This window comes from Lates calcarifer, linkage group LG5 (assembly GCF_001640805.2).
Source record: "Lates calcarifer isolate ASB-BC8 linkage group LG5, TLL_Latcal_v3, whole genome shotgun sequence".
NCBI lineage: Eukaryota > Metazoa > Chordata > Actinopteri > Centropomidae > Lates > Lates calcarifer.
In genome coordinates, this window is record NC_066837.1 from 14537617 (window position 1) to 14558597 (window position 20981).

A 20981-nucleotide genomic window follows, 5' to 3' on the forward strand; every position below is an offset into this window, starting at 1 on the left:
CGAATGCGTGCCATAATAAAAGCTAAAGGCAGTCCAACGAAATATTAGAGTGTGAGATTTTTTTTTTTGGAAGTGTATATGTGCTTATAAGAGACAGGTGCAGACTTTGTAGACAAATGTCCAGCCTACAACATAATCTACCAATTTATCTGTGTATCTTTGGTAGTTGTAGTACTAATGTGGTGTTGTACTACACCACAGTTGTCAGTAGGGGGCAGCGTCAATCAGATCTGCTTGTGATGCCTTGCTGCTGTCACTGAGGAGGAGACAGTGCAGCATGAATAAAGTTTACAACAGGACCAACTGGTCAGACATAGTTTCCATCTCTATCTCTTGTTCCTGCCAACACATTACACCCACACACACAGTATTTATCTTATTTGCCTGTCAGAGCAGGTGACCAGTTTGATTCTATCTCTGTCCTCATAAACAAACATAAAAGAGCCTCAACATCTACACTGATCTATTAAAGCTGTCAGTCTTATGATAGTGATCACACATTACTGTATATCGGTCACAGAGAGGAAAGGCCTTCTTCATTATCATATTGTTGCCATGGCGTTTCAAACTCAGCATGCTCCAGAACAAAAACCACACGACACAGAGGTGATGAGTGTATGAGCGGCTCTAGTTCACTGGGTCAGAGCAGAGTCTACCAGCCTGTGGCTGATACTTGCTCTAGCTGCGTTTCTTTGAGAGGATGAGCTGTTTTGTTCCCACGAGGAGTATTCTGAGTGACAAAGGTAAGACCTGCTATGCAATTTTAAACAGCCCATCATCGTCTATGCAGATTACACTAAGCTGCTGTAGCCTTTTCTTCCAGCATTGCTCCTCTAAAGTGGACTTAAAGAGTTTCTCCTGCAGAGGACAGGAAAACTGCTTCACACTCATTAAGTCACTGCCGTTTGATATTCATTAATTTATTCCATTTGCTCTGACATGGCTTTATTGGACACGTTGCACATTTCTGGTCAATCCCAACTTTGTGCTTAAACATTGATGAGTGCTGTAAAAGCCGATTACACTCTGTCTGTGTTTCTCTCTATTAATCCAGTTTAATTAGAGGCTGGTGGTCGCTGCAAACTTTTGAATGTTAATCCTCGAGTCAAGTGATGTCACCGAATATCACCGGTTCAAACTGCATCCTGCAAAACTGAACAACCTGAAATGTGTGTGTGTGTGTGCGTGTGTGTATGCGTGCATGTGAGGCAGGTGCACAGAGATGAGTGAAGCAGGTCAGTGAGAGGTGGACCTTTGTCCAGGGTCGGACAGCAGCACATTATTTATTCATGCTGATGTATCTGACCGGCCGCCTAATTGCACCAGGAGGAGCCCAATTACCCACAGAGGCCTGCAGCCCGCGCTGTCTCACATTCAGAGAAACTGGAGGGTGGATCACATGTCGGCCATGACTGATGGTATGCGTCTTATTTACATTTGCAGAGCTCAGGTTCAACTCTGTAAGCAAACAATGTTTGTGTCTGTTTAGATGCTCGTTGCTCTGACAGAGGCTGGCAGCAGCAAGAGAGAGACACAGCTGAGAAAGAGGCTGCTTGACAAGTTTTGTTGCTGTGATCATGGCAGACAAAGGTAAAGTCTTTCTGCTGCTCTTATTTTTTTGTTTGTTTTTTATTAAACTTACACACGGTCTGTTACAGTGGACTCCGGTGAGGATGTAAGGTCGAGTTCTGTGACAGAGGAGATCTCACATCAAGACCACGACCAGCAGACCAACAAGGAGCCCCTCTCATTTCTACCTCCTCTCCCTCTTCTCCATCCATCTTCACCTTCACCAGGTAAGATACAATTCTAATCAGAAACAATCATAAACAAAAGAAGGCAGTAGATAAAAGTGCGTTATTACACTTCAATCATCAATCACATGATGATAAAAGCAACAGTTTAACACTGAACAAAGGTTGGAGGACTTTTATTGTGAAAAGAAAAGCCTCTCAGGTATACCTGTGTGTAGAGTCAGGTTGCAGTTACCTATAGCTGAGCTGTACGCACCAGATGAAGCAGAAAGAGAAAACGGTCTGCATTACATTTAGCTGCTTCAGTTTCATGGTCCTGGTGTTGTGAATGCCAGCTCACTGTCACAGCACACACTGGGACACATGCCAATCCAAACGACCACTCTGCTGTTTTGGAAAGACCACCTACAGAACAGTATCAATAAACAGTTTCCTTTCTCAGGGCATGCACTGTGACTTGCATGTTTTCTTCCCTGCTGTGTTTCCCATGTTCACCTGATGTTGTATTTTCCTCTCTTCTAATTTCTCTTCCCATCTCTCATGACATTTCCTCACATCGCTTCTCCAATCGTGTGTCCCCACCCCCACCCCCTCCCTGCAGCCTCCCCTCCATCAGATCAGGCCTATCTGCAGGCATCAGCCATTTTCCAGCAGCTGCGCGAGGAGAAGCCAGTCGCACTTCAACTTCTGCATTACGGGAAGAAAACGGACACGTCGCTGCCACCCGAGAGCAGCGGAAACAAAAGCACACAGAGACAGGCCTACCAGCTTGCCTTCAACACACTCAAATGTATGATTACTCCATGTGTGAATTATTGACATCAACTAGCAGTTAAAGCCAATCTTAGTTTTGAGATTCAAGTGGAACCACACACCCTGCACAGAGAGGATGGACCGATGGTTAGACATAAAGTCAGGGAGAAATTAATTTGACTGCTACCTCTGCAGACCTTAGCCACTTCCTATAAGGCAGCCTTATCTCTATAATGAATAGCAGTGGAGCTAGAGCATGTGTCAACTCCAATATTCACTTCTGAATAACAGCTTCAACTGCAGACTGTAGATTAAATACTATATAGTCACACATTTCTTCTCTCCATGTGACTCCAAATTACTTGAGCTGGAGGTGCAATGTCTGTATGGAAGGTGATAAGGAGGTACATGTACACACTCATACAGTCACCACACACACAGGTTTACATACAGTGTCTGCCTGCACCTGTAGGAGGTGGCTGGTTTGTAACCATACAGTTCATTTTGATATTATTTGGTCAGGTTTGACTACTGATACTGATCAGTCCTACCAGCTCAATACAATGGAGGTGAATGGACTGAGATAGTTCTTTATATTAACAATGAGTCAAATGATAACACATATTGTAAAAGGAGTCACCTGTAGTGATGTGATGCAGTTGCAGTTACCCTAAGCTCTGCAGAGTGTTTCAGCATCTTACCGCTCACTGTTTTGGTTTTCTGGCATGACTTTTTATTTCATTTTGGTTCACTGGTTTCACCAAAAAAATCTTTGAAAACCCACTGTACATCAACATTAGCGACTAGCTCGTGAACGTTTAGAAGCTGAAGAGCCAGATATTTCCCTCAGGTGTTGGTAGCGAGCAAACTAGGACTAAAAAGGGAGTGAATATTGGGCTTACACTCATCAGATGGTGAGAAACTACTGTATGTGTAACCAGGCAATTGTTTGCTAACACATTAGCCATGTCAACTTTAGTAGTTAACAATTGTATGTTAGTGTTGTCCTTTCGACTTGTTCTAATGCCCCCAAGTGGCCAAAAAAAAATCAATGAAGACTGCTTTAAAAAGTCTTTTCAGAAACCATGTCCCGGTTACTCTGATCTACAGACTTTTTTTGCGAATAGTTTTCATTGGAGCGGTCATGTTGGCCTTTAAACGTGAACAAACGAGACTCAAGCAGAGATCTTAAATACCTTCCCACTGAGGTTCACTTCACACATACAGTACATATATACACCATCTGGCCAACTTAATATCTACATACACTATAACAAAATTACGTTCATAAAACAATAAGAATTTGTAATATTCAACATCTGTTAAATAACCTTAGAGCTCAGTATACCATCAAACAAAGGACTGACTTCCACAGCTGCCAAGAGCTGCAGGCCTGTGAATTCTTCCATGATGCACAAGCACAAATATCGATATACTCATAGCATTACAAATACTATGAAAAAGAGGATAATCTCCATCACAGGAACCACTTTCTACAAATGAAACACTCCCTATGAGAACTGCTGACTGTGAGGATTGTAAAGGGGACTACTGAGTTTTTAATTAAATTAATTTAAATGTCACTTTTAACTGTTATGTGAAGCACAAACAAAACTACATGCACCTTATTTCTTCTGGGGTGGTAGTAAATATCTATGATGGCATGGCTGGATATCACATGAACTCCCAACAGTCCATTAACAACATTGTTTTTTTATCCTCTAGACCAAGATTTACTTGAGGACATCATCATTGACAGCTGCTTCCACACCTCTCAGCATATTGTGAGTGATACCAGATTTGACATGAGTGGTCGCAAACCTAAAACTGATTAAAAACACTTCAACACTTCCTCCCGTGACTGTTAAACTGTCTGAGACTTATCCGTCATCAAATGAAGTATCTGTGCTCCCCCTCTCTGTCCATATGAGTGTGCTCCATCAGAATATGGTAAAATGCTGGTGAGGGAGACGGGGATGCAGTTAAAGGCCATTTGTATTCAGATGTGTGCGTAGTCTGGCTGGTTATAGGTGGCAAATGATGCATACAGGAGAGAGACAGACGCACTCTCCTACTGGGAGACTGTAAATGACACTATAAAACACTGTGCAATGACACATACATGGACAAAGAGACACACTTAGCTTGTGTGTGTGTCTGTGTCTGTGTGTGTGTAATGATGATGACTTTATTGAGAGATGGGTGAAACATAGAGAATAGGCTGACAGGTCGTTAGTCTGCAAGTGTGACTATAAAAACTGCCACAGAGCTCTTTGTTATTCTACACACACCTTTACTGCAATATACATATTCTAACTCAGACACACACACACACCCTGAGAAAAGAAGTTAAGGGAAAGGATAAAGAAAGGAAAGTCTGAGAAAAGATTTGCTTATCGTCTTCTGTTTTCCTTAAGGCGATTATAATCAATATTTTAACATTAACAATCAATCACTTGACTACTTTGATATGAAAGGAGACCTGCAGAGAATCACCACCTGACTCTGCTCTGCAGTTCCCCTAAGCCCTACATTTTAGCATCTTTCACCTCATTGTTTTGGGGGGGTTTTAATGTACTGGTTGAGTCTCACAGCTCTCACTGGTGCTTGTGTTTCCAGACACAACAAAGCAACAGTTTTCAACAACAAATCTCTAAAAACTGACTGCCAAGCCCCAAACAACAATATTAGCAATTAGCTAGTAAATATAGTGGACCATTTAGTAGGTAAAGAGACAGATGTTTATAATGAAAATGTTGATGTTTTGCAGTCTCCCGACTTGTTGCCATTAGCGATGGTGATGCTGTTTGACCTCCAGGACCGAAGATTTTTATTGCGTGAACGTTCAACAATGGAAGGAGAGGAGCCTCTACAGGAAGTCAGGGACCTGGAGAGTAGTCTGCACAGGTGTGTGTGTAGGTGTCAGGTGTTAACATGTATTTTAGAGTTTATAAAGTATAAATGCTATACATGTGTGTTTATTGCAGGTGTAAAACCAAGCTAGCAGCATCTCTGGCTCGTTGCAGAGTGAAACAGAACCTACAAAGCGTCTCCTGTTTTCTGTCTGATCCCGTCAGGACCAAACAGCACAGAGCAAAACGTCTGCCGCTGTACGCATGGGTCAACACGCTCAAGGCCAGGTAGGCTACAGGTACAGACACTCAGTATAGTTTGTGTAAATTAAGAGTTAAAATGATAGTTTCAACCTTTCTTCTTTACCTCATACTCAAGACTCCACATTTTGTCTATTCAGGTATTAATCTGCTGGGATTAGATGGTGCATGTTGTTGTGGTACAAGGTTAATGGTTGATCAAGTTCAGTGGGGTGTATAAAGGTTCAGCATTCCTGGCTGTCTCTGTAGAACTAAACAGATGACTGATGCATCAACACTACAGATTCTGTCTCAAGTAAAACAAACAACACGTTTTGTGGGTTTTACTCTGCAGTGTTGAAGATGTGTGCAAGGCGATGCAAAGCACTGGCTTGTGTGAAGTGACTGACACAACTAACCTCAAGGACTCAACGTTCTGCAGGGACTCTCTCTGTCTGGACACGCTCGTCTTCTCCCACCAGCTTCACGCTCTGCTCCAGCACAGCAGCCTCACTGCCACACATGTACTGAACATACAGGTAGAGATCTGCGTGGATAGTCAGGTGTGCAATCGAGCTAAAAACAGGTAAAATTACAAGTGAGAAACAGGCTTTTGAAGATAATTTTAGAAGACAGTACTTCACAGTCCTGCTGAAGTAGAGGAAGTACAAGGATTTATCAGTCTACTTGAGTTGGTTGGCAAACCGTGCCCCAAAATTGTAGGGGACCAGGGTGCTCACTTCCCATTTATTTCTCGTGAATCACCTGTACCTCGACCCCATTCACCTGCAAATCACCAGTAATTCATCATCTCCCCCTAACCTGCCAGCCTCCAAGCTGCCTTCCCTTCATCGCCCCTTACCATTCCCCTCATATTAATCTTCATTAAAACAACAATAACCTTTACTCTGCCTCTAAGTTTGCTTCTGGGTCCAGAATCTAACAAGCCCATGACAGATTTTTATCGTCAGACTGAAAGCTGAAGCTTAATGAAACTACCTAACTTAAACCCAGTGATTTTTTTGTGCTCGCCCACTGTTTCTTGAACATGCATATTCCCTTAAAATCACATTTACTTCTCTCATTTTAAACAACTTTCAGACACTTTCAGTGTGACTTCTTTTTGATCTTATCTGTGATTTGTATTACTTTGAAATCTACCAAGTCACTGAATTTTTATGTGAGCCTTTAATGTAATACACAGCTGGTTAGTTGTTTCTTGATGAGTTGTTTTCTCACACTCACAGGGGGCATATTTCTGCATTGAGTACTATTACTCCTGATGCTTTAATACATCTTACTGATTGAGTATTTTCACTTTGATGTAATTTTCAGCACAGGACTTTTACTTTACTTTTTCTTAAGTGGCTGAAAACCTCCTCCACCTCTGAATAAAGCTCAATGAGACTAAAACACATAGAAAAATAGATAAAAATTAAATAAATAATATATTCATAGATAAACTGCTGTAAAGATGGACAGTCTATTAGAACACAGAACCCTTAGATAACAGAGAGTTCTATTAGAACATAGATGTATTAGAGAATTCTGTGACATCACAGAATTCTGCAAAATTCTGCAACATAGTACCTCTCTCATCTCAGAGTTTAGTTTTTATTCTCCCCAGTGAAGTGACTTAGTATTTTTATTCAAGTACAACCATCACAAGAGAAAAACACATTGACAAGACTTGAACGAAAACGACAAAAGGAAAAGAGGAAAAGACAAAGAAGAGACAAAGCAAGGAAGCCCTGCTCATCTGAAGATGTCTGAAGAGAGACAGGTAAGGTTATCCTCCTAAGATCCATGTTTTTGTATGCATTTATAATTTCTCCCAGCCTTTTAGGTATAATCTGAGAGGTATAAAAACTAAGTCATGTCTTTGAACAGGAAGAAGTTTTTGAAAAAGAATAAACTTGGCATATGCGGTTTATTTTACTGTGTAACAAAATTAAGTCATCAGCATATAAAACTGTTTCAGCGCCTGTGCATGGGTATGCAAAAACAAAACTGCGAACACTGCAACACAGCTAAAAATCTTATGATTGTTCAACATTTTGTAACTAAATTTTACTCTATACTCCAAACTCGAAATGCCAATTTTGTCAGTGGGAACAGTGTTACATTTGTTGGCCTGTGTGAAACTCTGCTAACATTAACTAACAGGCTACAAATAGCAGCACCCTCTCTTTTTGTTTCTCACTGAAATGATAAGCATCTAGAAAGCTGAAAAATCAAGTATGAGTGATAATGTCCTGTATGTCCTGTTGTAATCTTTGTTGTCAAATTTGTATGTCATTTAAAGCAACAAATGATATTGAGCGTAAAAAAGTTTCACAGTTCACAGTTTAAAGACATAGAAAATGTATATTTCCCCCACTAGGACACCGCTCCAAGCAGCATGGACAAAGCTGTAGAAAAGATCGCTGACACCCTCGTTTCAGACGTCATTGAACAGGTTGCTGCGAATCTCAGTGAGCTGTTGCAAAATGTTCGCCGCTGGGATTCAGACGAGCATGACATGTCTGAGGATAACAAAGATGGATCCTCAGCTGGTTCTCTCGTCCAACAGAGGGTCCAGCAACACCTGGAGAAGTTTTTCGCTATGCGGCAGGTGTTTGCTGAGCATTGTGGGAATGGTCTAGAGGACGACGAGGTCACCAAAGAAGACGTCTCTCCAGCTATGTCTGAGGTGATAGTTACACCTGATTCCCAGGAGAGCACCAAATCAGCCAACAAAGCCAAGAAACCAGTTGCCATGCCATTCATGAACAAGCTGAAGTTGGTGTGGAAGAGCCACTTTGGCAGAAAGCATAGCAAGAAGGTCAAAAGGGCTTCTGATAGACACCTGAGCTCCAGTCCTGAGAAGCAGTCCATGGATGAAGAGGACGCCATAGAGAGTGAGAGAGAACAAGAAGCCTCCATCAGCTTGTTTCTGTCACCCAAACAGGTAGATGAAGTTCCTCAGCCAAAGGGTGAACTGCTGACTGAAAATGAAACAGATTTCCAGGAGGAGATGAGACACGATGAGGTTCTGAGGGCTACTGCCGACACTGAGAAGGAGGTGTCTACCCCTGACCTGGTGGACAGCTGCTCTCAGGCCTTTGAAAAAACCTCAACTCAGACTTCCCTGGTGCAGACAATTCAAGTCTTGCCCATCAAAGACCATGAAGACTTTTACACAACTAAGGCTGATGAACAGACAATAAAAAACCCTCTAGAGCCAGAGAACGAGGGAGACGATAAAGAGAGCACGGAAGTCAGGATCCCTGACACAGGATCATCCTCCAGACTCTCCAGCATGTCAGAGGAGAGCAAGACGGCAGCTTCATCTGCTTCCCCTCCATGTACCCCCCCATCCATCTATGAGGCAGCAAACATGATTGTCAGCCAAGTCATTGAGCAGGCCATCAGGACACTGGAGTCTGAGGCCAAAGCCAAGAGATCAGCCAGTACAACCATCTTCAAAACACTGAAGACAGCGTGGAAGAAACGCTTTGGCAAGAGGCAGAGAAATAAGGTCGTACCAACTTCACAGGATGAGGCTCAAGCTGAGTCTTTTGGTCTGGAAGAACTGTTTGCTGAGCCTGTTAAGGTGAAACCTGCAGAGGCTGAGGACGACAAGGTAATGGAGATACCATCAGGACCTTCAGAAGAGGATGGACGTACTGTGGTTTCCCAGGGAGGAAATGAAGCAGCAGCAGACCAGACAGTCATCATGAATTCCTCCACCATGTCTCTCGTGATAATGAGATTCTTCCAGGGTCTCACTGAAGAGTAGGTCATTTATTTTCCCACTGAAACTCTAGTGGATACTTGAAAACATTTATGACATATGAGTGCATTATTTCTGTGTTTCACCTTTTGTGTCTGTTCTCTCTTCTTTAGGCAATGGAGGGAAGTCAGCGAGGGCGTTTTCAATCGAGACGTGAAGGAGAAGCTGATTGACATGTGTGTGGATGTGTTGAAGTTCTCCTCAGACTCAGTCATTAAAAATGTCTTGGAGTCACTCGCTCAGTCATCCACCTCATCCGGCACATTCACCCTGAAGACCCACTATGACATCCAGAGAAGTGTGGAGCGCTCCTTCAGCCAGGCTCTCTGTAATATCGTTGGGACAGATATCCCTGTTAGGATTTCACCTGAATTCACAGAGGCCATAGCGACTGAGGTATTTGAAGCAGTCACCCCTGTCCTCTCTGTGGCCATACAAGCCTCAGTGGATGAACGGTCCTTGATCGCCACTGCTCCTGCCAACCTCCAGGTGTCAAAGGACAAAGCAGCCAAGAAGACTCTGGCAGGAGCTATTTCCACCATGAAATCCCTCCTTACTGGACGAGGCGCTGTGATCAAAAGGAGGGTTATGTCACAACAAGGGTTGGAACCTAACATAAACAAGAAGCCAGCCAGAGGACGTGAAGACAAGAAAAATGAGTCTTTGTGGAGGAGGTGTTTCAGGCAGAAGAGAAGGATCCAGCCATTTTCACTGGAGGATCCAACTGAATCAAATGGCGTTAAAAAAAGCAAAGAGGAGTCCCGCTCTCCTCTGGCATCATCCTCCATCACAGAGGACCCACCCCTGAATGAGACCATGACTAGTGAGATCCAGGAGGAAGAGGAGACTAAGACAAACGGCTTCTGCAGCATCTTCTGCAACATCTTCTCAAAGGTAATGAAACTTTCTCAAGACCAAACAACAAGTCTAGTTGTCTTTGACTTAAAGACATCTGATCACTGTTGCATTCTTGTTGAACTGTGGCCTTTTATTTTTGCTTTTGTACTGATGTGTTGTTTGTTTTTCTTAAAGAAAAAGAATGAAAAGAAGAAAAAGGAGAAGACGACTCCGTCCAAAAAACTTCCCCTTTGGATGCGGCTGTTCTGCAGTCCATGCACCTGTCCACGCTGCCGCTCCTCCCCTTAAGCTGCAGCCACCCCCCTTTCTTTTCTCTCACCCCTCACCCCTTCTCCAACATCCCCCTTTTCTCCCCTCTTCTCCACCCCTCGAACACCCCCCCACCCCCACCCCCCCCCCACCCCCGTCTCTCCCTCAACCCCACCCCACCCCCCCTCACCACCACCACCACCACCACTTCTTCTCTCTCCCCTCTCCCCCTCTCTCTTCTCTCTCTCTTTCCCTCACAACCCAACCGGTCGCGGCAGATGGCCGTCCACCAAGAGCCCGGGTTCTGCTCGAGGTTTCTTCCTGTTAAAAGGGAGTTTTTCCTCGCCACTGTTGCCACAAGTGCTTGCTCTTGGGGGAATGTTGGGTCTCTATTTCTCGCCCCACTCAAAAACTTTTTAATTTGGCTTTAATAAAATTAACTTCAATTAAATATTCAAAAGATTAGTCACTGTCTTTCTCTCTTCACTGTATAAATGCCTGAATATTGATGGTACTTCTGGTTTGTTGGACACCTGCATAACAAGAGTGAACTGGAACATGATTTTCTCTGTTTCTGAGAAATCAGACAAACTTCCCAAAGTCTTACAATCCTCTACCTTAGAAGCTGCAGTGTTATGTTCAGTTAAAGAGGAGGGAATATTAGTTGAATGACAGATGCAGCTCTTCAGTGATGTGACTGCACATGAAACTGTCCTGGTTAAGGAGAGTCAGTACAAAAAATAAACTAAAAAATACCAGAGAAGACTGTCAACTCTGGACCCTTGCACAATTAATTTTTTATCGTTATTTTACTGGCTCAACTTTCTCAACTTGTATATTCTTTTCATGTTATATTATTAGTGTTGGTCAGGAAGCCTTACTGAATTGTAGCCTACAGTACTGAGTCTGTCACTCTGTGTCTTCCATGTGTTATAAATAAATCTGGTTTAAACAAAAGCACCTAGTGTAAGTGCAGTCAGATTCTCTAAATACAGCGGTTCTCTTTCGTATTTCCTTATTAATTCTCCTTCACGTCTTTCCTTGACCTCGAAAACATCATGAGGTCAAGTAAAAACGATTAGGAAAAGAGTGTCTTTTTTTGGCTATTCAGCCGCAGCCCGTGTTATCTTACCTTAGTATTTCATTCATGGTTTTTGATGTAGCAGTTAACGACCCGCCTCTTGTGCTCGTGGAAGCTGAAAAGCATGGATGTACATTAACACAAACGCGCGATAAGCAGCTTCATGACACCGGCTTTCCATCATAAAGAAGTTCTACAGACTTTTTCCGAAATAATAAACTTAAGTACAACACGCGACACGCTCCCATCAACGCAGTGTCGCAGTGCTCACCTGTTATCAGTCCGCTCTTTTTTTTTTTTACCGGAAGTTGTGCGCAGGTGTACACAGATACACGGGTGAGGTTTCTTCTTCTTCTTTTGTTTAATTTATGGTACGCCACTATGTTTACTGCAATAAATGCTACCTCCTCCCGTCAGAGCGTGCTAATTAAACACAAGGTGTATAATTGAACATGTATTGATGGATGTATTGAGGGGGAGGTGCGTGTCCCCCGGTTGCCCTTAGCACCCACGTACGTCACACTAGATTGTTTCCAGTAGGCAAAAACACGGAAATTACAAAAATAAAACGCACCACCAACATAAATTTCTGTTCATGATGTAATAGGAACATTGGTTGTCTCTAGGTCTATTTTATTTGAAAGAAGAAAAAGAGCAAAATTAGTGGTTTTAAAGAAAACAAAATTCCCCAGAACTCACCGGATGTTGCTTAATTAAATCAATATGAGGAAATGTGGTTAATTATTTCATTTGTTGGCTTGTAGTTCTTCTCAGACTCATGAATTATACTTTAATGCTGTTTTTTATTTTACTCCTGCTTGATTTCTTCTAATATTCCTCTAAGTTAAAAAAAAATTAGTTTGATTGGCAGCTAATGTTAGAGGGGACAATTTTGTTAATAAGTGCAGTCATAAGTGCTTGTGTGAGTAATGTGTGTGCACCTGTGCATGTGTGTGTCTCTACAGGACAGGAGTGTGTGCGTGGCAGTAAGTGTGTTACGCCCCCTCCTGTTCGATAAGGGTGACGTCCTGATGGTGGGGTCTTTCTCAGCCTTGACCGTGGCTCATGTAGCTGTTGCAGCTGCTGACCGCTCCGGTCGAGTGTTGCTGTGTGGAGCTGATCACACCTCTGCACAGGTGGAGGAGATTCAGGCCCTGCTCACAGAGATGGACATCAAGAGTGAGTAATGAGGAGAAAATAATGTCTGTTGAATAAATCACCTGCTGATGTTCACGCTCCACATCCTCCACTGTAGATGTGCGAGTCCTGTCAGAGGCATTCAGCAGTCTGAATGAGTGGGACACCACCGTGCAGAGGTTAAAGGTCATCATAGTGCTGCCTCGGTGTTCATCCTCGGCCCTCAATGACCCTGTGCCCACCATCCACAGTGAACATGGTGGTATGTAACTTCAGATAAGTGTCCACCCTGAGCCCCGAGAAGTGAATCCTCACAGACTTGTCACACAATCTCCTGAGACTCTGCGTCCTCATATGAGGACATCACATTTGGGTTTACTGCATCTTATACTTCATTGAGCTAAACTTAGACCTGTTGTCCACAGTAGCTGACACTTGTAAAAACAAGATGGTGGCAATCTCTGTCAACAAATTCTACAGCTCAGATCAAAATTAAAGTACAAGAGGAACAAGACCTAATTAAATGTTATGGTTGAAACTTGTTTTCTATGCTCAGTAACATTTGTTGCTTGATATGACAACAGGACATTACCATTCATATTTGATTTTTAAGCTTTCTGGATGCTTATTAAAAACAAAAAGAGTCAGTGTTGCTGTTTGTAGCCTGTTAGTAATTGTTAGCAGAATTTATAGAGTTACAAAACATTACATAAGCATGAGGCTTTTAGATGTGTGGCATTGTTTGAAGTTTTATTTTTGCACAGCCATGTTTAGGCATTGAAATAAACTGTCATACAGTAAAATTAACCCACTGACCTCATGTGCCAAAAACTACTTCCTGTTCAAAGACATGGTTTAGTTTTTATACTTATCAGACCCTACTGATCCCAAAAAGCTAGGAGAAATAAAAATGCTAACAAAATCAACACTCAGTGGACAGAGGAAGTAGAGAGGGGATGGAAAAGGTAGTGTATTTGCATTCAATTTCTCAAATATGATTTTAAATGCTAAATAAGTTTTTTTCTGTTGACAGACTGGGATCTGTTACCAGACTTATCTCACGGTTCTGTATCCCAGCATAAAATACACACAATGGCCACCCAGCAGACACGACTATTAGCGCACGCTCTGACCTGTGAGTGTACAACACACACGTAAACACACTTGTCTGTCTTTTACACACCAGCCTGCAGAACAGGAGGAGGTTTAAATGTTTAATTTGTTAATTTTATTCTGTCCTTTTTTCTCCGTCTGTCAGTCCCAAAGGTTCAGACAGTGGTCTACTGCACACGCTCAGTGTACCCGGAGGAAAATGAACAGCTGGTGAAAAGAGTGTTAGAAAAAACACACACTCACCCCAAATTGCTGCCCTTCAGGTAAACACACACACACCTGCTCTCTCTTTGTGCAGGTATTAGGTCTCTGGCTGTTAAGTATTTAATTATGCAATCAGAGTTTTCATTACTTGTCCACAGGCTCAAGCTGTGAACTAATTCCCCTGCAGGACAGCCATAAAGCAATAAGGGTTTTTTAAAAGAAGACAGCACAAAGCTGAAGGTGTTTAGACCCAGTTTCCTCTGCCCCACCTCTCTGTGACAGACAGCGACACACACCCGCATGAAAACTTTCCTCAAAAGGACTTTTACTTTGAAGCCGAGTAATTGCACTCTCACTTGTCACTGAGATTCTGTCATATTATTGTACTCTTTCATCCGTCAAGGGGGCTCTTTTCACTGAGTTCAAACAAGATGTCATTTGTTAAAAACCAACCTTTATGGCTTTAATCTAAAAAAGCCTAGTCTCTTGGCCTATAGCACCTAAAACAACTAATAAATTGTACTGAACTGAGGTGCAGTAAGTCAGTTTTGTTGGCTTGTGATGCTGTATGTCATGGGAGATCTGATGTAAAATGTCAATGTACGATTGTTTTAGTGTACCAGCCTAAAACAGCAGGACTTCTGTTATTAACAAAAGTAATTTGCAACACATGCATCGTCTTGCATTGAGCAGACAGGATTGCTTTCAGTCCTCATACCAGATAAGTATTGGAAGTAGTAGATGCAGCGTGCTGTACTTTACATGAGTTCAACGGTAGTGAACACTGAGCTTCATCTGTGAGAGTTACAGACGTCTGAGTGAGGCTGGAGGAGAAAGACAGTCTAGTGTAACACTGTGTGTGTGTGTCCATGTTCGAGTGTGTATAAAGTTACAGCCACCAGGCCAATGACAATATACAGGATCAGCTGCGGTTGCTGTGGGGACAGTAGTTAATCCTACAGTTGGGGGTGAATGGGGTGGAGAAAATTTCAGAGTTCTGTTTCACACCTGCTTCTCCACAGAAGTCATTTTCTGCCATCCATCCTCTTGAAGAAAAATCCAAATGTTATTATCTTTGGTCACATAAGCTCTTTTATCAACTCACTGATGTGCAGCAGCTGTTTCACCAGTGTGTTTGCAGCACACACTCAGAGGAAACACTGCCACCAAACACCATCAAAACTCTTTCTACTCCTTTGTCTTACTTCTACTTCTCTATATCTTTGTTTACTATCACTGTTATTTAGCACTGAGAAGTAAGCTCTTTATTCTTGAATCTGACGGTTCTCTTTAAAAATCAAACAGGATCGGGAGGATCTAAAAGAAAACATTTCTCAATTGTTTTTATGCCTCATTACAGTTACAGTATTTGTGTCATTGCCTCTTTATTTCCTGATATTTTTATTATAAGCGTAACAACGCAGTGAGCCCATTGTGAGGAGCCTGATTTACCAACAGAGCATCAAGGGTAGCCAAAAATTACCCCAAAAACTAACTGTGTAAAGATACAGCTCATATCTGTAGAATTAAAAGGTTTGCTGGCATTTAAGGTTCACAGATTTCCATGTCAGTTTACTGTAAACTTCTAATTTGTTCTAAAAAATTATTCAGAGCACAATAGTTTCTTTTATGTTTAAAGAGTGACTAAACAGCAGATGAGAGTCTTGTTTTTGCAGTGATGTAGAGCTGTACTCCAGGGTTTGTCGGTACACCATGACGTCATTAATGGGTTTGTGTTCTTTAAAATCTCACACTTCACTGCACCTGTTTAAAACCATGAAATTTTAAGCTCACAAAACTCATTAAAACAACATAAATAAGTTCTGGCCTTCCTAAAAGAATATGGCTCTGGGCCTCACTTGTTAAGCTGTTTTGGTTTCCATCCAGCTGTGGAAGAAGTGGTCACTCCACTTAAAATGGCAGAGAGTGCAAATGTACACAGAATCTTACCTCCTAAAATAGCTTTTCACTAAGAATTTATAATGTGAATAAAGGTTGAATCAGCACACCATCTACATATTTTAATGGTATTTACACAGTGTTTGGTCCACTGAGAATTATTAACCAACATTTGCTAACATGTCTAATGCTGAGGGCCATTACACCAGATGTACAGTATACAGGAACCAATAGTAACAGCTGGCAGTGCAGGGGCCCATAAACTCATCTATTTCTGTCTATTATAATCTTTCAAGAAAATGTAAAGATATTTCACAGTATAAGTGAAAACTAGTGGCCCTAGAGGGCACAAGAGATATCCAAACCAAATTTCTTGGCAATTTGTCTCATAGTTGTTGAGACATTTTACCTAAAAACAAAAATATCAACGTCACAGTGGTGCTAGATGAAAGGTCAGAGGATCACCAGAGTCTGTAGGATTTATCCTCTGGGGAACATGAATATCTGTACTAAAACTCACCTGAGTCCATCCACTATTTTTTTTTTTCAGATATGTCACTGAAAACTAAATATTAAAGGTGCCATATGAGGCAGATTTTTTAAAAGTAAGTTTAATGATAAATGGTTGTCAAAGTTATTTATGGTACCTTGGTGTAATTTCCTAAAACTATCAACTCTTGTGTGTAATACTTCTGTAATACTTCTCTGAATTAATGTGGCAATGATGAATTAATGTTAATAACTCCTCTGCAGTCTCACCTGCCGCTGTGCTTCTCTCTCAGGGTGAACGGCCCAATTTTCACCATTGACTCTCAGTCAGGAGACGCAGCAGACTCCAAGTTCTTCAGACTTGAACCGTCTCAGTTCACCAACGGCTGCTTCATCGCCCGACTGTCCCGACAGGTGAGAGAGAGAGAGAGTGTGAGGCGTGGAGATTGAAAGGTGAGAGAAATGTAGAGGGCAAGGTTGTATTTGGAGACTGAGGAGTTTTTTTTGAGTTTGTGCTCGTGTGTGTGTGTGTGTGTGTGTGTGTGTGTGTGTGTGTGTGTGATTGCTTTGCGTCAAGACCTTCCAGTAGTGCTGAGACTGCACTCTTTTACTGTCTGTCTGCTGGGAGGTCGGCCGGCTCTGCTTGTCTGCACACACACACACACTTGACACACACGCTACCGCTGCCTGAAACACTGCAGCATTATTCCAATACTCCATAAAAAAGAGACAAGTTAAAGATGAAATACGCCTGCGCCGCTGAAACATTTCACTACTTTAGAGCAAAGATGAATTGATAATTCTCTGTATCGTCCCTCCCTCCACCCCTCTGGTCTTGCTGCATCACCCCACTGCTCCATCTATTTGCCCCCTCCTCTTTCTTCCCTCTTGCTCATGCTCATAAAACGAAGAAAAATACAACAGGAGGAAATGAGACGCTGCTCCTTTGATCCCCTCCAGCTCAAAAAAAATGGTGCAGAGAGGCGACTGAGCCTGTGTGGGTTTAAATCTCTCCTATACATACACAGGGGCAGATCCTGTGCTCACTTTTCCAGTGGCAGTGCAGTAATTTAAAATCTAATGCTTGTGTATAATTAGATCGACACTCACTTCACTCTCTCTGTGAACTGAATCACATCAGAGCTGCGGCTGCTGCAGATTCAGTTACACTGACACTTCTGAGGTGGTTCAGATGAATGACTCCACTCTGGTGCTGCTTGTGGACAGATTGATCTGAAACAGATACGTGACGGTGTGGAGAGACAGAGAGAGTCAAGTCATCCTGAAATCTGGGAGCTGTGTATCCAAAATCTGTTGAAAAAAATCTAAAATGTTATCAATTAAACACGTCTGACAGGCTTCCATTCTTCATACCTCCCTCTTATGTCGTCCCCATTTCATCACAAACTTAAACTTTGGCAGTATAATTAAAAATTTGAGCTTACAAATGACTCAGTGGTGTTAAAGTAAGAAATGAGGCTGATAGGGAATGTCATTAGTTATAAACCAGAGCATCGGACAAAAAGTTTGACCTGTTGGTAGCGCTAAATGGAAAGTGATTAACGTTCATCATGTGGAGGACATAAATCTGTGGAGAAAATTTCACAGCAGTCTACCCAGTAGTTGGAAAGACTCACACATGTGAGCCTTGTTGTTAATTTCAAATACACTCACAGGCCACTTTATTAGTGCACCTGTTCAACTGCTTGTTAACGCAAATATCTAATCAGCCAATCACATGGCAGCAACTCAATGCATTTAGGCGTGCACACATGGTGAAGACAACCTGCTGAAATTCAAACCGAGCATCAGAATGGGGAAGAAAGGTGATTTAAGTGACTTTGAACGTGTTGTATCTACATGTATGTGGATCTGCTGTGATGAAACTACAAAGATACGTCGCTTTAAACGTTGCTGCTGCAAGGAATTGTGGGACGGTATTCTCTCTTTAAATTTGGTAAAGGAAGGTCCAGTGTGTCCTATGCTAAAGGAGATAAGAGAGGAAGCACTGAAGCTCCTTTTCATTTCCTTAACATTTAGGGAATTGGACCAGCTCTTATCATGGCTGCCACTGAGATACTTCCAGGTCAGTTAGGAGCTTTCCTAAGTAAATAGGAGTATTCAACTGCAGCCCAGGTTGTGTTATGCATTGTGCAACATCCTCTGTTGACTATGCATCCATGATAACAATGGCTCTCCTCAAAACTTGTGTAAAAGAGCTAATTTGGTGGAAAGGATTTGATGGTAGCTTCAATGGAAAGGACAGGAGAGACTCAAAGTTACCAATATATTAGATAATGTTCATCCTCTGTGGACCATGCATTTCTGTGTGATCAAATATTAGTAGAAATATTTGAATTTAAAGCAAAAGTAGCGAACAGAATGGCTAACCCAACAGCCACAAGAAAACAGACGTCTTCATTAGAAACATCCATCCATCCAAAAAGCACTGATCTGTTATACTGATCTGACAGGCTGCTATCACTCATGTCTCTCTCTAGTACACCATGTAGTCTTCCACATTTTATGACAAACTCTCATTTTGGCAGCATAATTAAAGTTTTGAAGCTTATAAACGACTCCAAGCGTATAACACTGTCAAATAAAGACAAATGAAAACCAGGCAGATTAAAGACTGAAGAGTGGATAAAAGATGCATTTGCAGGTTTTTTAAAGCAGCGCGCTGAACATCATTCAACTTTCATTAGAGAATATGTGAAGATTCAGACAGAGGGGGGAGGACGGGGGAGAGAGAGAAGCCTACAGGAGACTTTTACTCTTTTAATTTAACTGTAGATGAAGATACTCCTGCTTCAAAATAAATCAGTTAAAGCACATTAATGCGGCACAGTCTCTGGGAGAGAGGGAGAAAAGAGAAGTGTGGACAATAACTATCATGTTGCCTTTCAAATCACATCCCTGCTCTGTGGAGATGTAAAAGCCATCACCCCACCACCCGACCCCACCCCCCACCGGCGATCTATCCTCTTCACTCCACCACCACCTCCCCCTCCTCCTCCACCTCTGCAGGGTCACTTTACGACTGCATCTCTTGTTGTATAGATCTCATTGCTGCTAAGTTAAGCTCCCCCAGAGACCTGCAGTTTTTTTAATGTGTTGTATCTTGACATCAAACCTTAAACTGCCCTTTGGTTTTTTCAGGCGGATCCCACTAAGGTGGAAACAGTCCAGGATGTGCTGGCGAGGGCGGCAGCGAAGGGCCTCCTGGGTGGAATAATTCCTGAACCATCAAAAACGGGTAAAAAGGGGAAAAGCAGGAAGAATCGTGCAGCTTCTGCTGCCAGCAAAACCTCATCCCCCTCCGGCCAAGAGGGGCTGACAGGAGGGGAGCTTGTACAGGGAGAAGATCCAGATATCGCACCTTCAGAAGAGGATAAAGGTGAGGGAGACTTGAAGGGTAGTGAGGAGGAAGTGGAGTACAAAAAGGAGGAAGATGAGGAGGGGAAGGAGGAAAAGAAGAGAAGAGGGATTAAAGGGCGCAAACAAAAGCTCAAACGGCGACCGAAGCAAACCACCAGGGCTCCCGCCGTCTCCAAACATCGCCCGAAAAGTCACAAGAAGAAAACAACGAAGAGAAAACTCAACAAGAGGCATAGACGAATACCTCGTCTCACGCTGACGTTAATGTCCTCTGCAAAACCATCCAGCCACTTGTCGCCAATCACAGCCCTCGCGCACAAGATCAGCAGCCCGCCCTCTGCTGGGAAACATCCTCCACCTGCTCCACCTGTAGCCTCCAAACAGGTGCAGAGACCAAACACAAAGCCTGAGGGAAGAGCAGAGAAAACACTGAAGGATGCAGCTAATCCGGCAAGTCCGTTAAAGGAGGCCAGGGGGGGAAAGGTGGTTCGACCAGAAGAGGCCGCAGATTCTGTCCTTCCACCCATTCCTCCCTCACCGTCCTCTGGCTCTGTTCGCACCAGGAGCGGTAGATCTCAGAGCTCCCACTCTGAGAACATGTCTGCGTCCTCGTCTTCCATCTTTCTGCCTGGATTATAAAGAACGTTGGTTAAATTATTGGCATATTCTGACGCTGCAATCACTGTGATCACACAAGAAAGTATAGAAGCCCATTTCCGAGTCAAAATAATGACTGAGTAAATCAAAATTAAGTTTCTCTACTAAGTCATTATTATAAAAACTTACAGGATCTTTTTTTTTTTTTTTAAATCACATTAGCAGAAATGGGCTTCCATAGTAAATTATAGGAGGAAAAGAAATAAATTATGGTATTTAAAGTTTCATTTTGTGCACTAAAATGATTATAATAATTTTACGTCATAAGATGGAAGCTCATGAAAGTGAAAAAGTAAAAAAATGATTTTAAAAATTGATATAAAATATATTGATATAAATAAAAAAATATGAAAAAGAATTTAGATGTAATGTTTCCATCTCATTAATGCCTGGAAGGTCTTCAAGCCTTCATTCCCTTCCCGTATATATTTAACTTAATTAAATATATTACAATAAATATAAGTGCTTTTTTCCATGCGATACTTCTGAAAATTGGGGCTAAAAACCAGACTAATTTTTTTTTTTTTTTTAAAGGAAAA

The 20981-nt window shown here is 42.2% G+C and overlaps 2 protein-coding genes and 1 long non-coding RNA gene across 4 annotated transcripts; 2 read left to right on the plus strand and 1 right to left on the minus strand.

Moving 5' to 3' along the window:
* Nucleotides 1-700: 700 nt before the first annotated feature.
* Nucleotides 701-20725, plus strand: LOC108896555 (putative methyltransferase NSUN7). The gene is made up of 13 exons (XM_051070631.1): nt 701-743; nt 2356-2544; nt 4233-4291; nt 5278-5414; nt 5495-5647; nt 5955-6138; nt 12528-12741; nt 12818-12961; nt 13733-13834; nt 13958-14075; nt 16698-16818; nt 19567-19695; nt 19765-20725. The coding sequence occupies exons 1-13, from the start codon at nt 701-703 to the stop codon at nt 20422-20424; spliced, it is 2253 nt and encodes a 750-aa protein (XP_050926588.1). The 3' UTR covers nt 20425-20725.
* LOC108896556 (uncharacterized) lies at nt 1652-11924 on the minus strand. The gene is made up of 4 exons (XR_001963135.2): nt 11834-11924; nt 11614-11677; nt 6019-6175; nt 1652-1809 (listed from the first exon to the last, which is right to left on the minus strand). It is a non-coding gene; the product is annotated as an uncharacterized LOC108896556 (long non-coding RNA).
* On the plus strand, nt 7209-10614 carry LOC108896553 (uncharacterized). Of its 2 annotated transcripts, XM_018695727.2 has the most exons (4): nt 7209-7382; nt 7983-9376; nt 9488-10268; nt 10407-10614. In XM_018695727.2, exons 1-4 carry the CDS (start codon nt 7365-7367, stop codon nt 10518-10520), a joined length of 2307 nt encoding a protein of 768 aa, XP_018551243.1. In that variant the 5' UTR covers nt 7209-7364; the 3' UTR covers nt 10521-10614. The 2 variants fall into 2 exon arrangements, with proteins under 2 accessions (XP_018551243.1, XP_018551242.1); XM_018695726.2 differs by having other exon boundaries at nt 9488-10614.
* Nucleotides 20726-20981: the final 256 nt, after the last annotated feature.

Coding starts and splice junctions, on each gene's coding strand:
- LOC108896553 (XM_018695726.2), top strand. Junction 9,377..9,487: donor TTCCAGGGTCTCACTGAAGA/GTAGGTCATTTA, acceptor TCTCTTCTTTAG/GCAATGGAGGGAAGTCAGCG.
- LOC108896555 (XM_051070631.1), top strand. CDS start 701: ATGAGCTGTTTTGTTCCCACGAGGAGTATTCTGAGTGACAAAG. Junction 6,139..12,527: donor CACATGTACTGAACATACAG/GTAGAGATCTGC, acceptor GTGTCTCTACAG/GACAGGAGTGTGTGCGTGGC. Junction 12,742..12,817: donor CACAGAGATGGACATCAAGA/GTGAGTAATGAG, acceptor CCTCCACTGTAG/ATGTGCGAGTCCTGTCAGAG.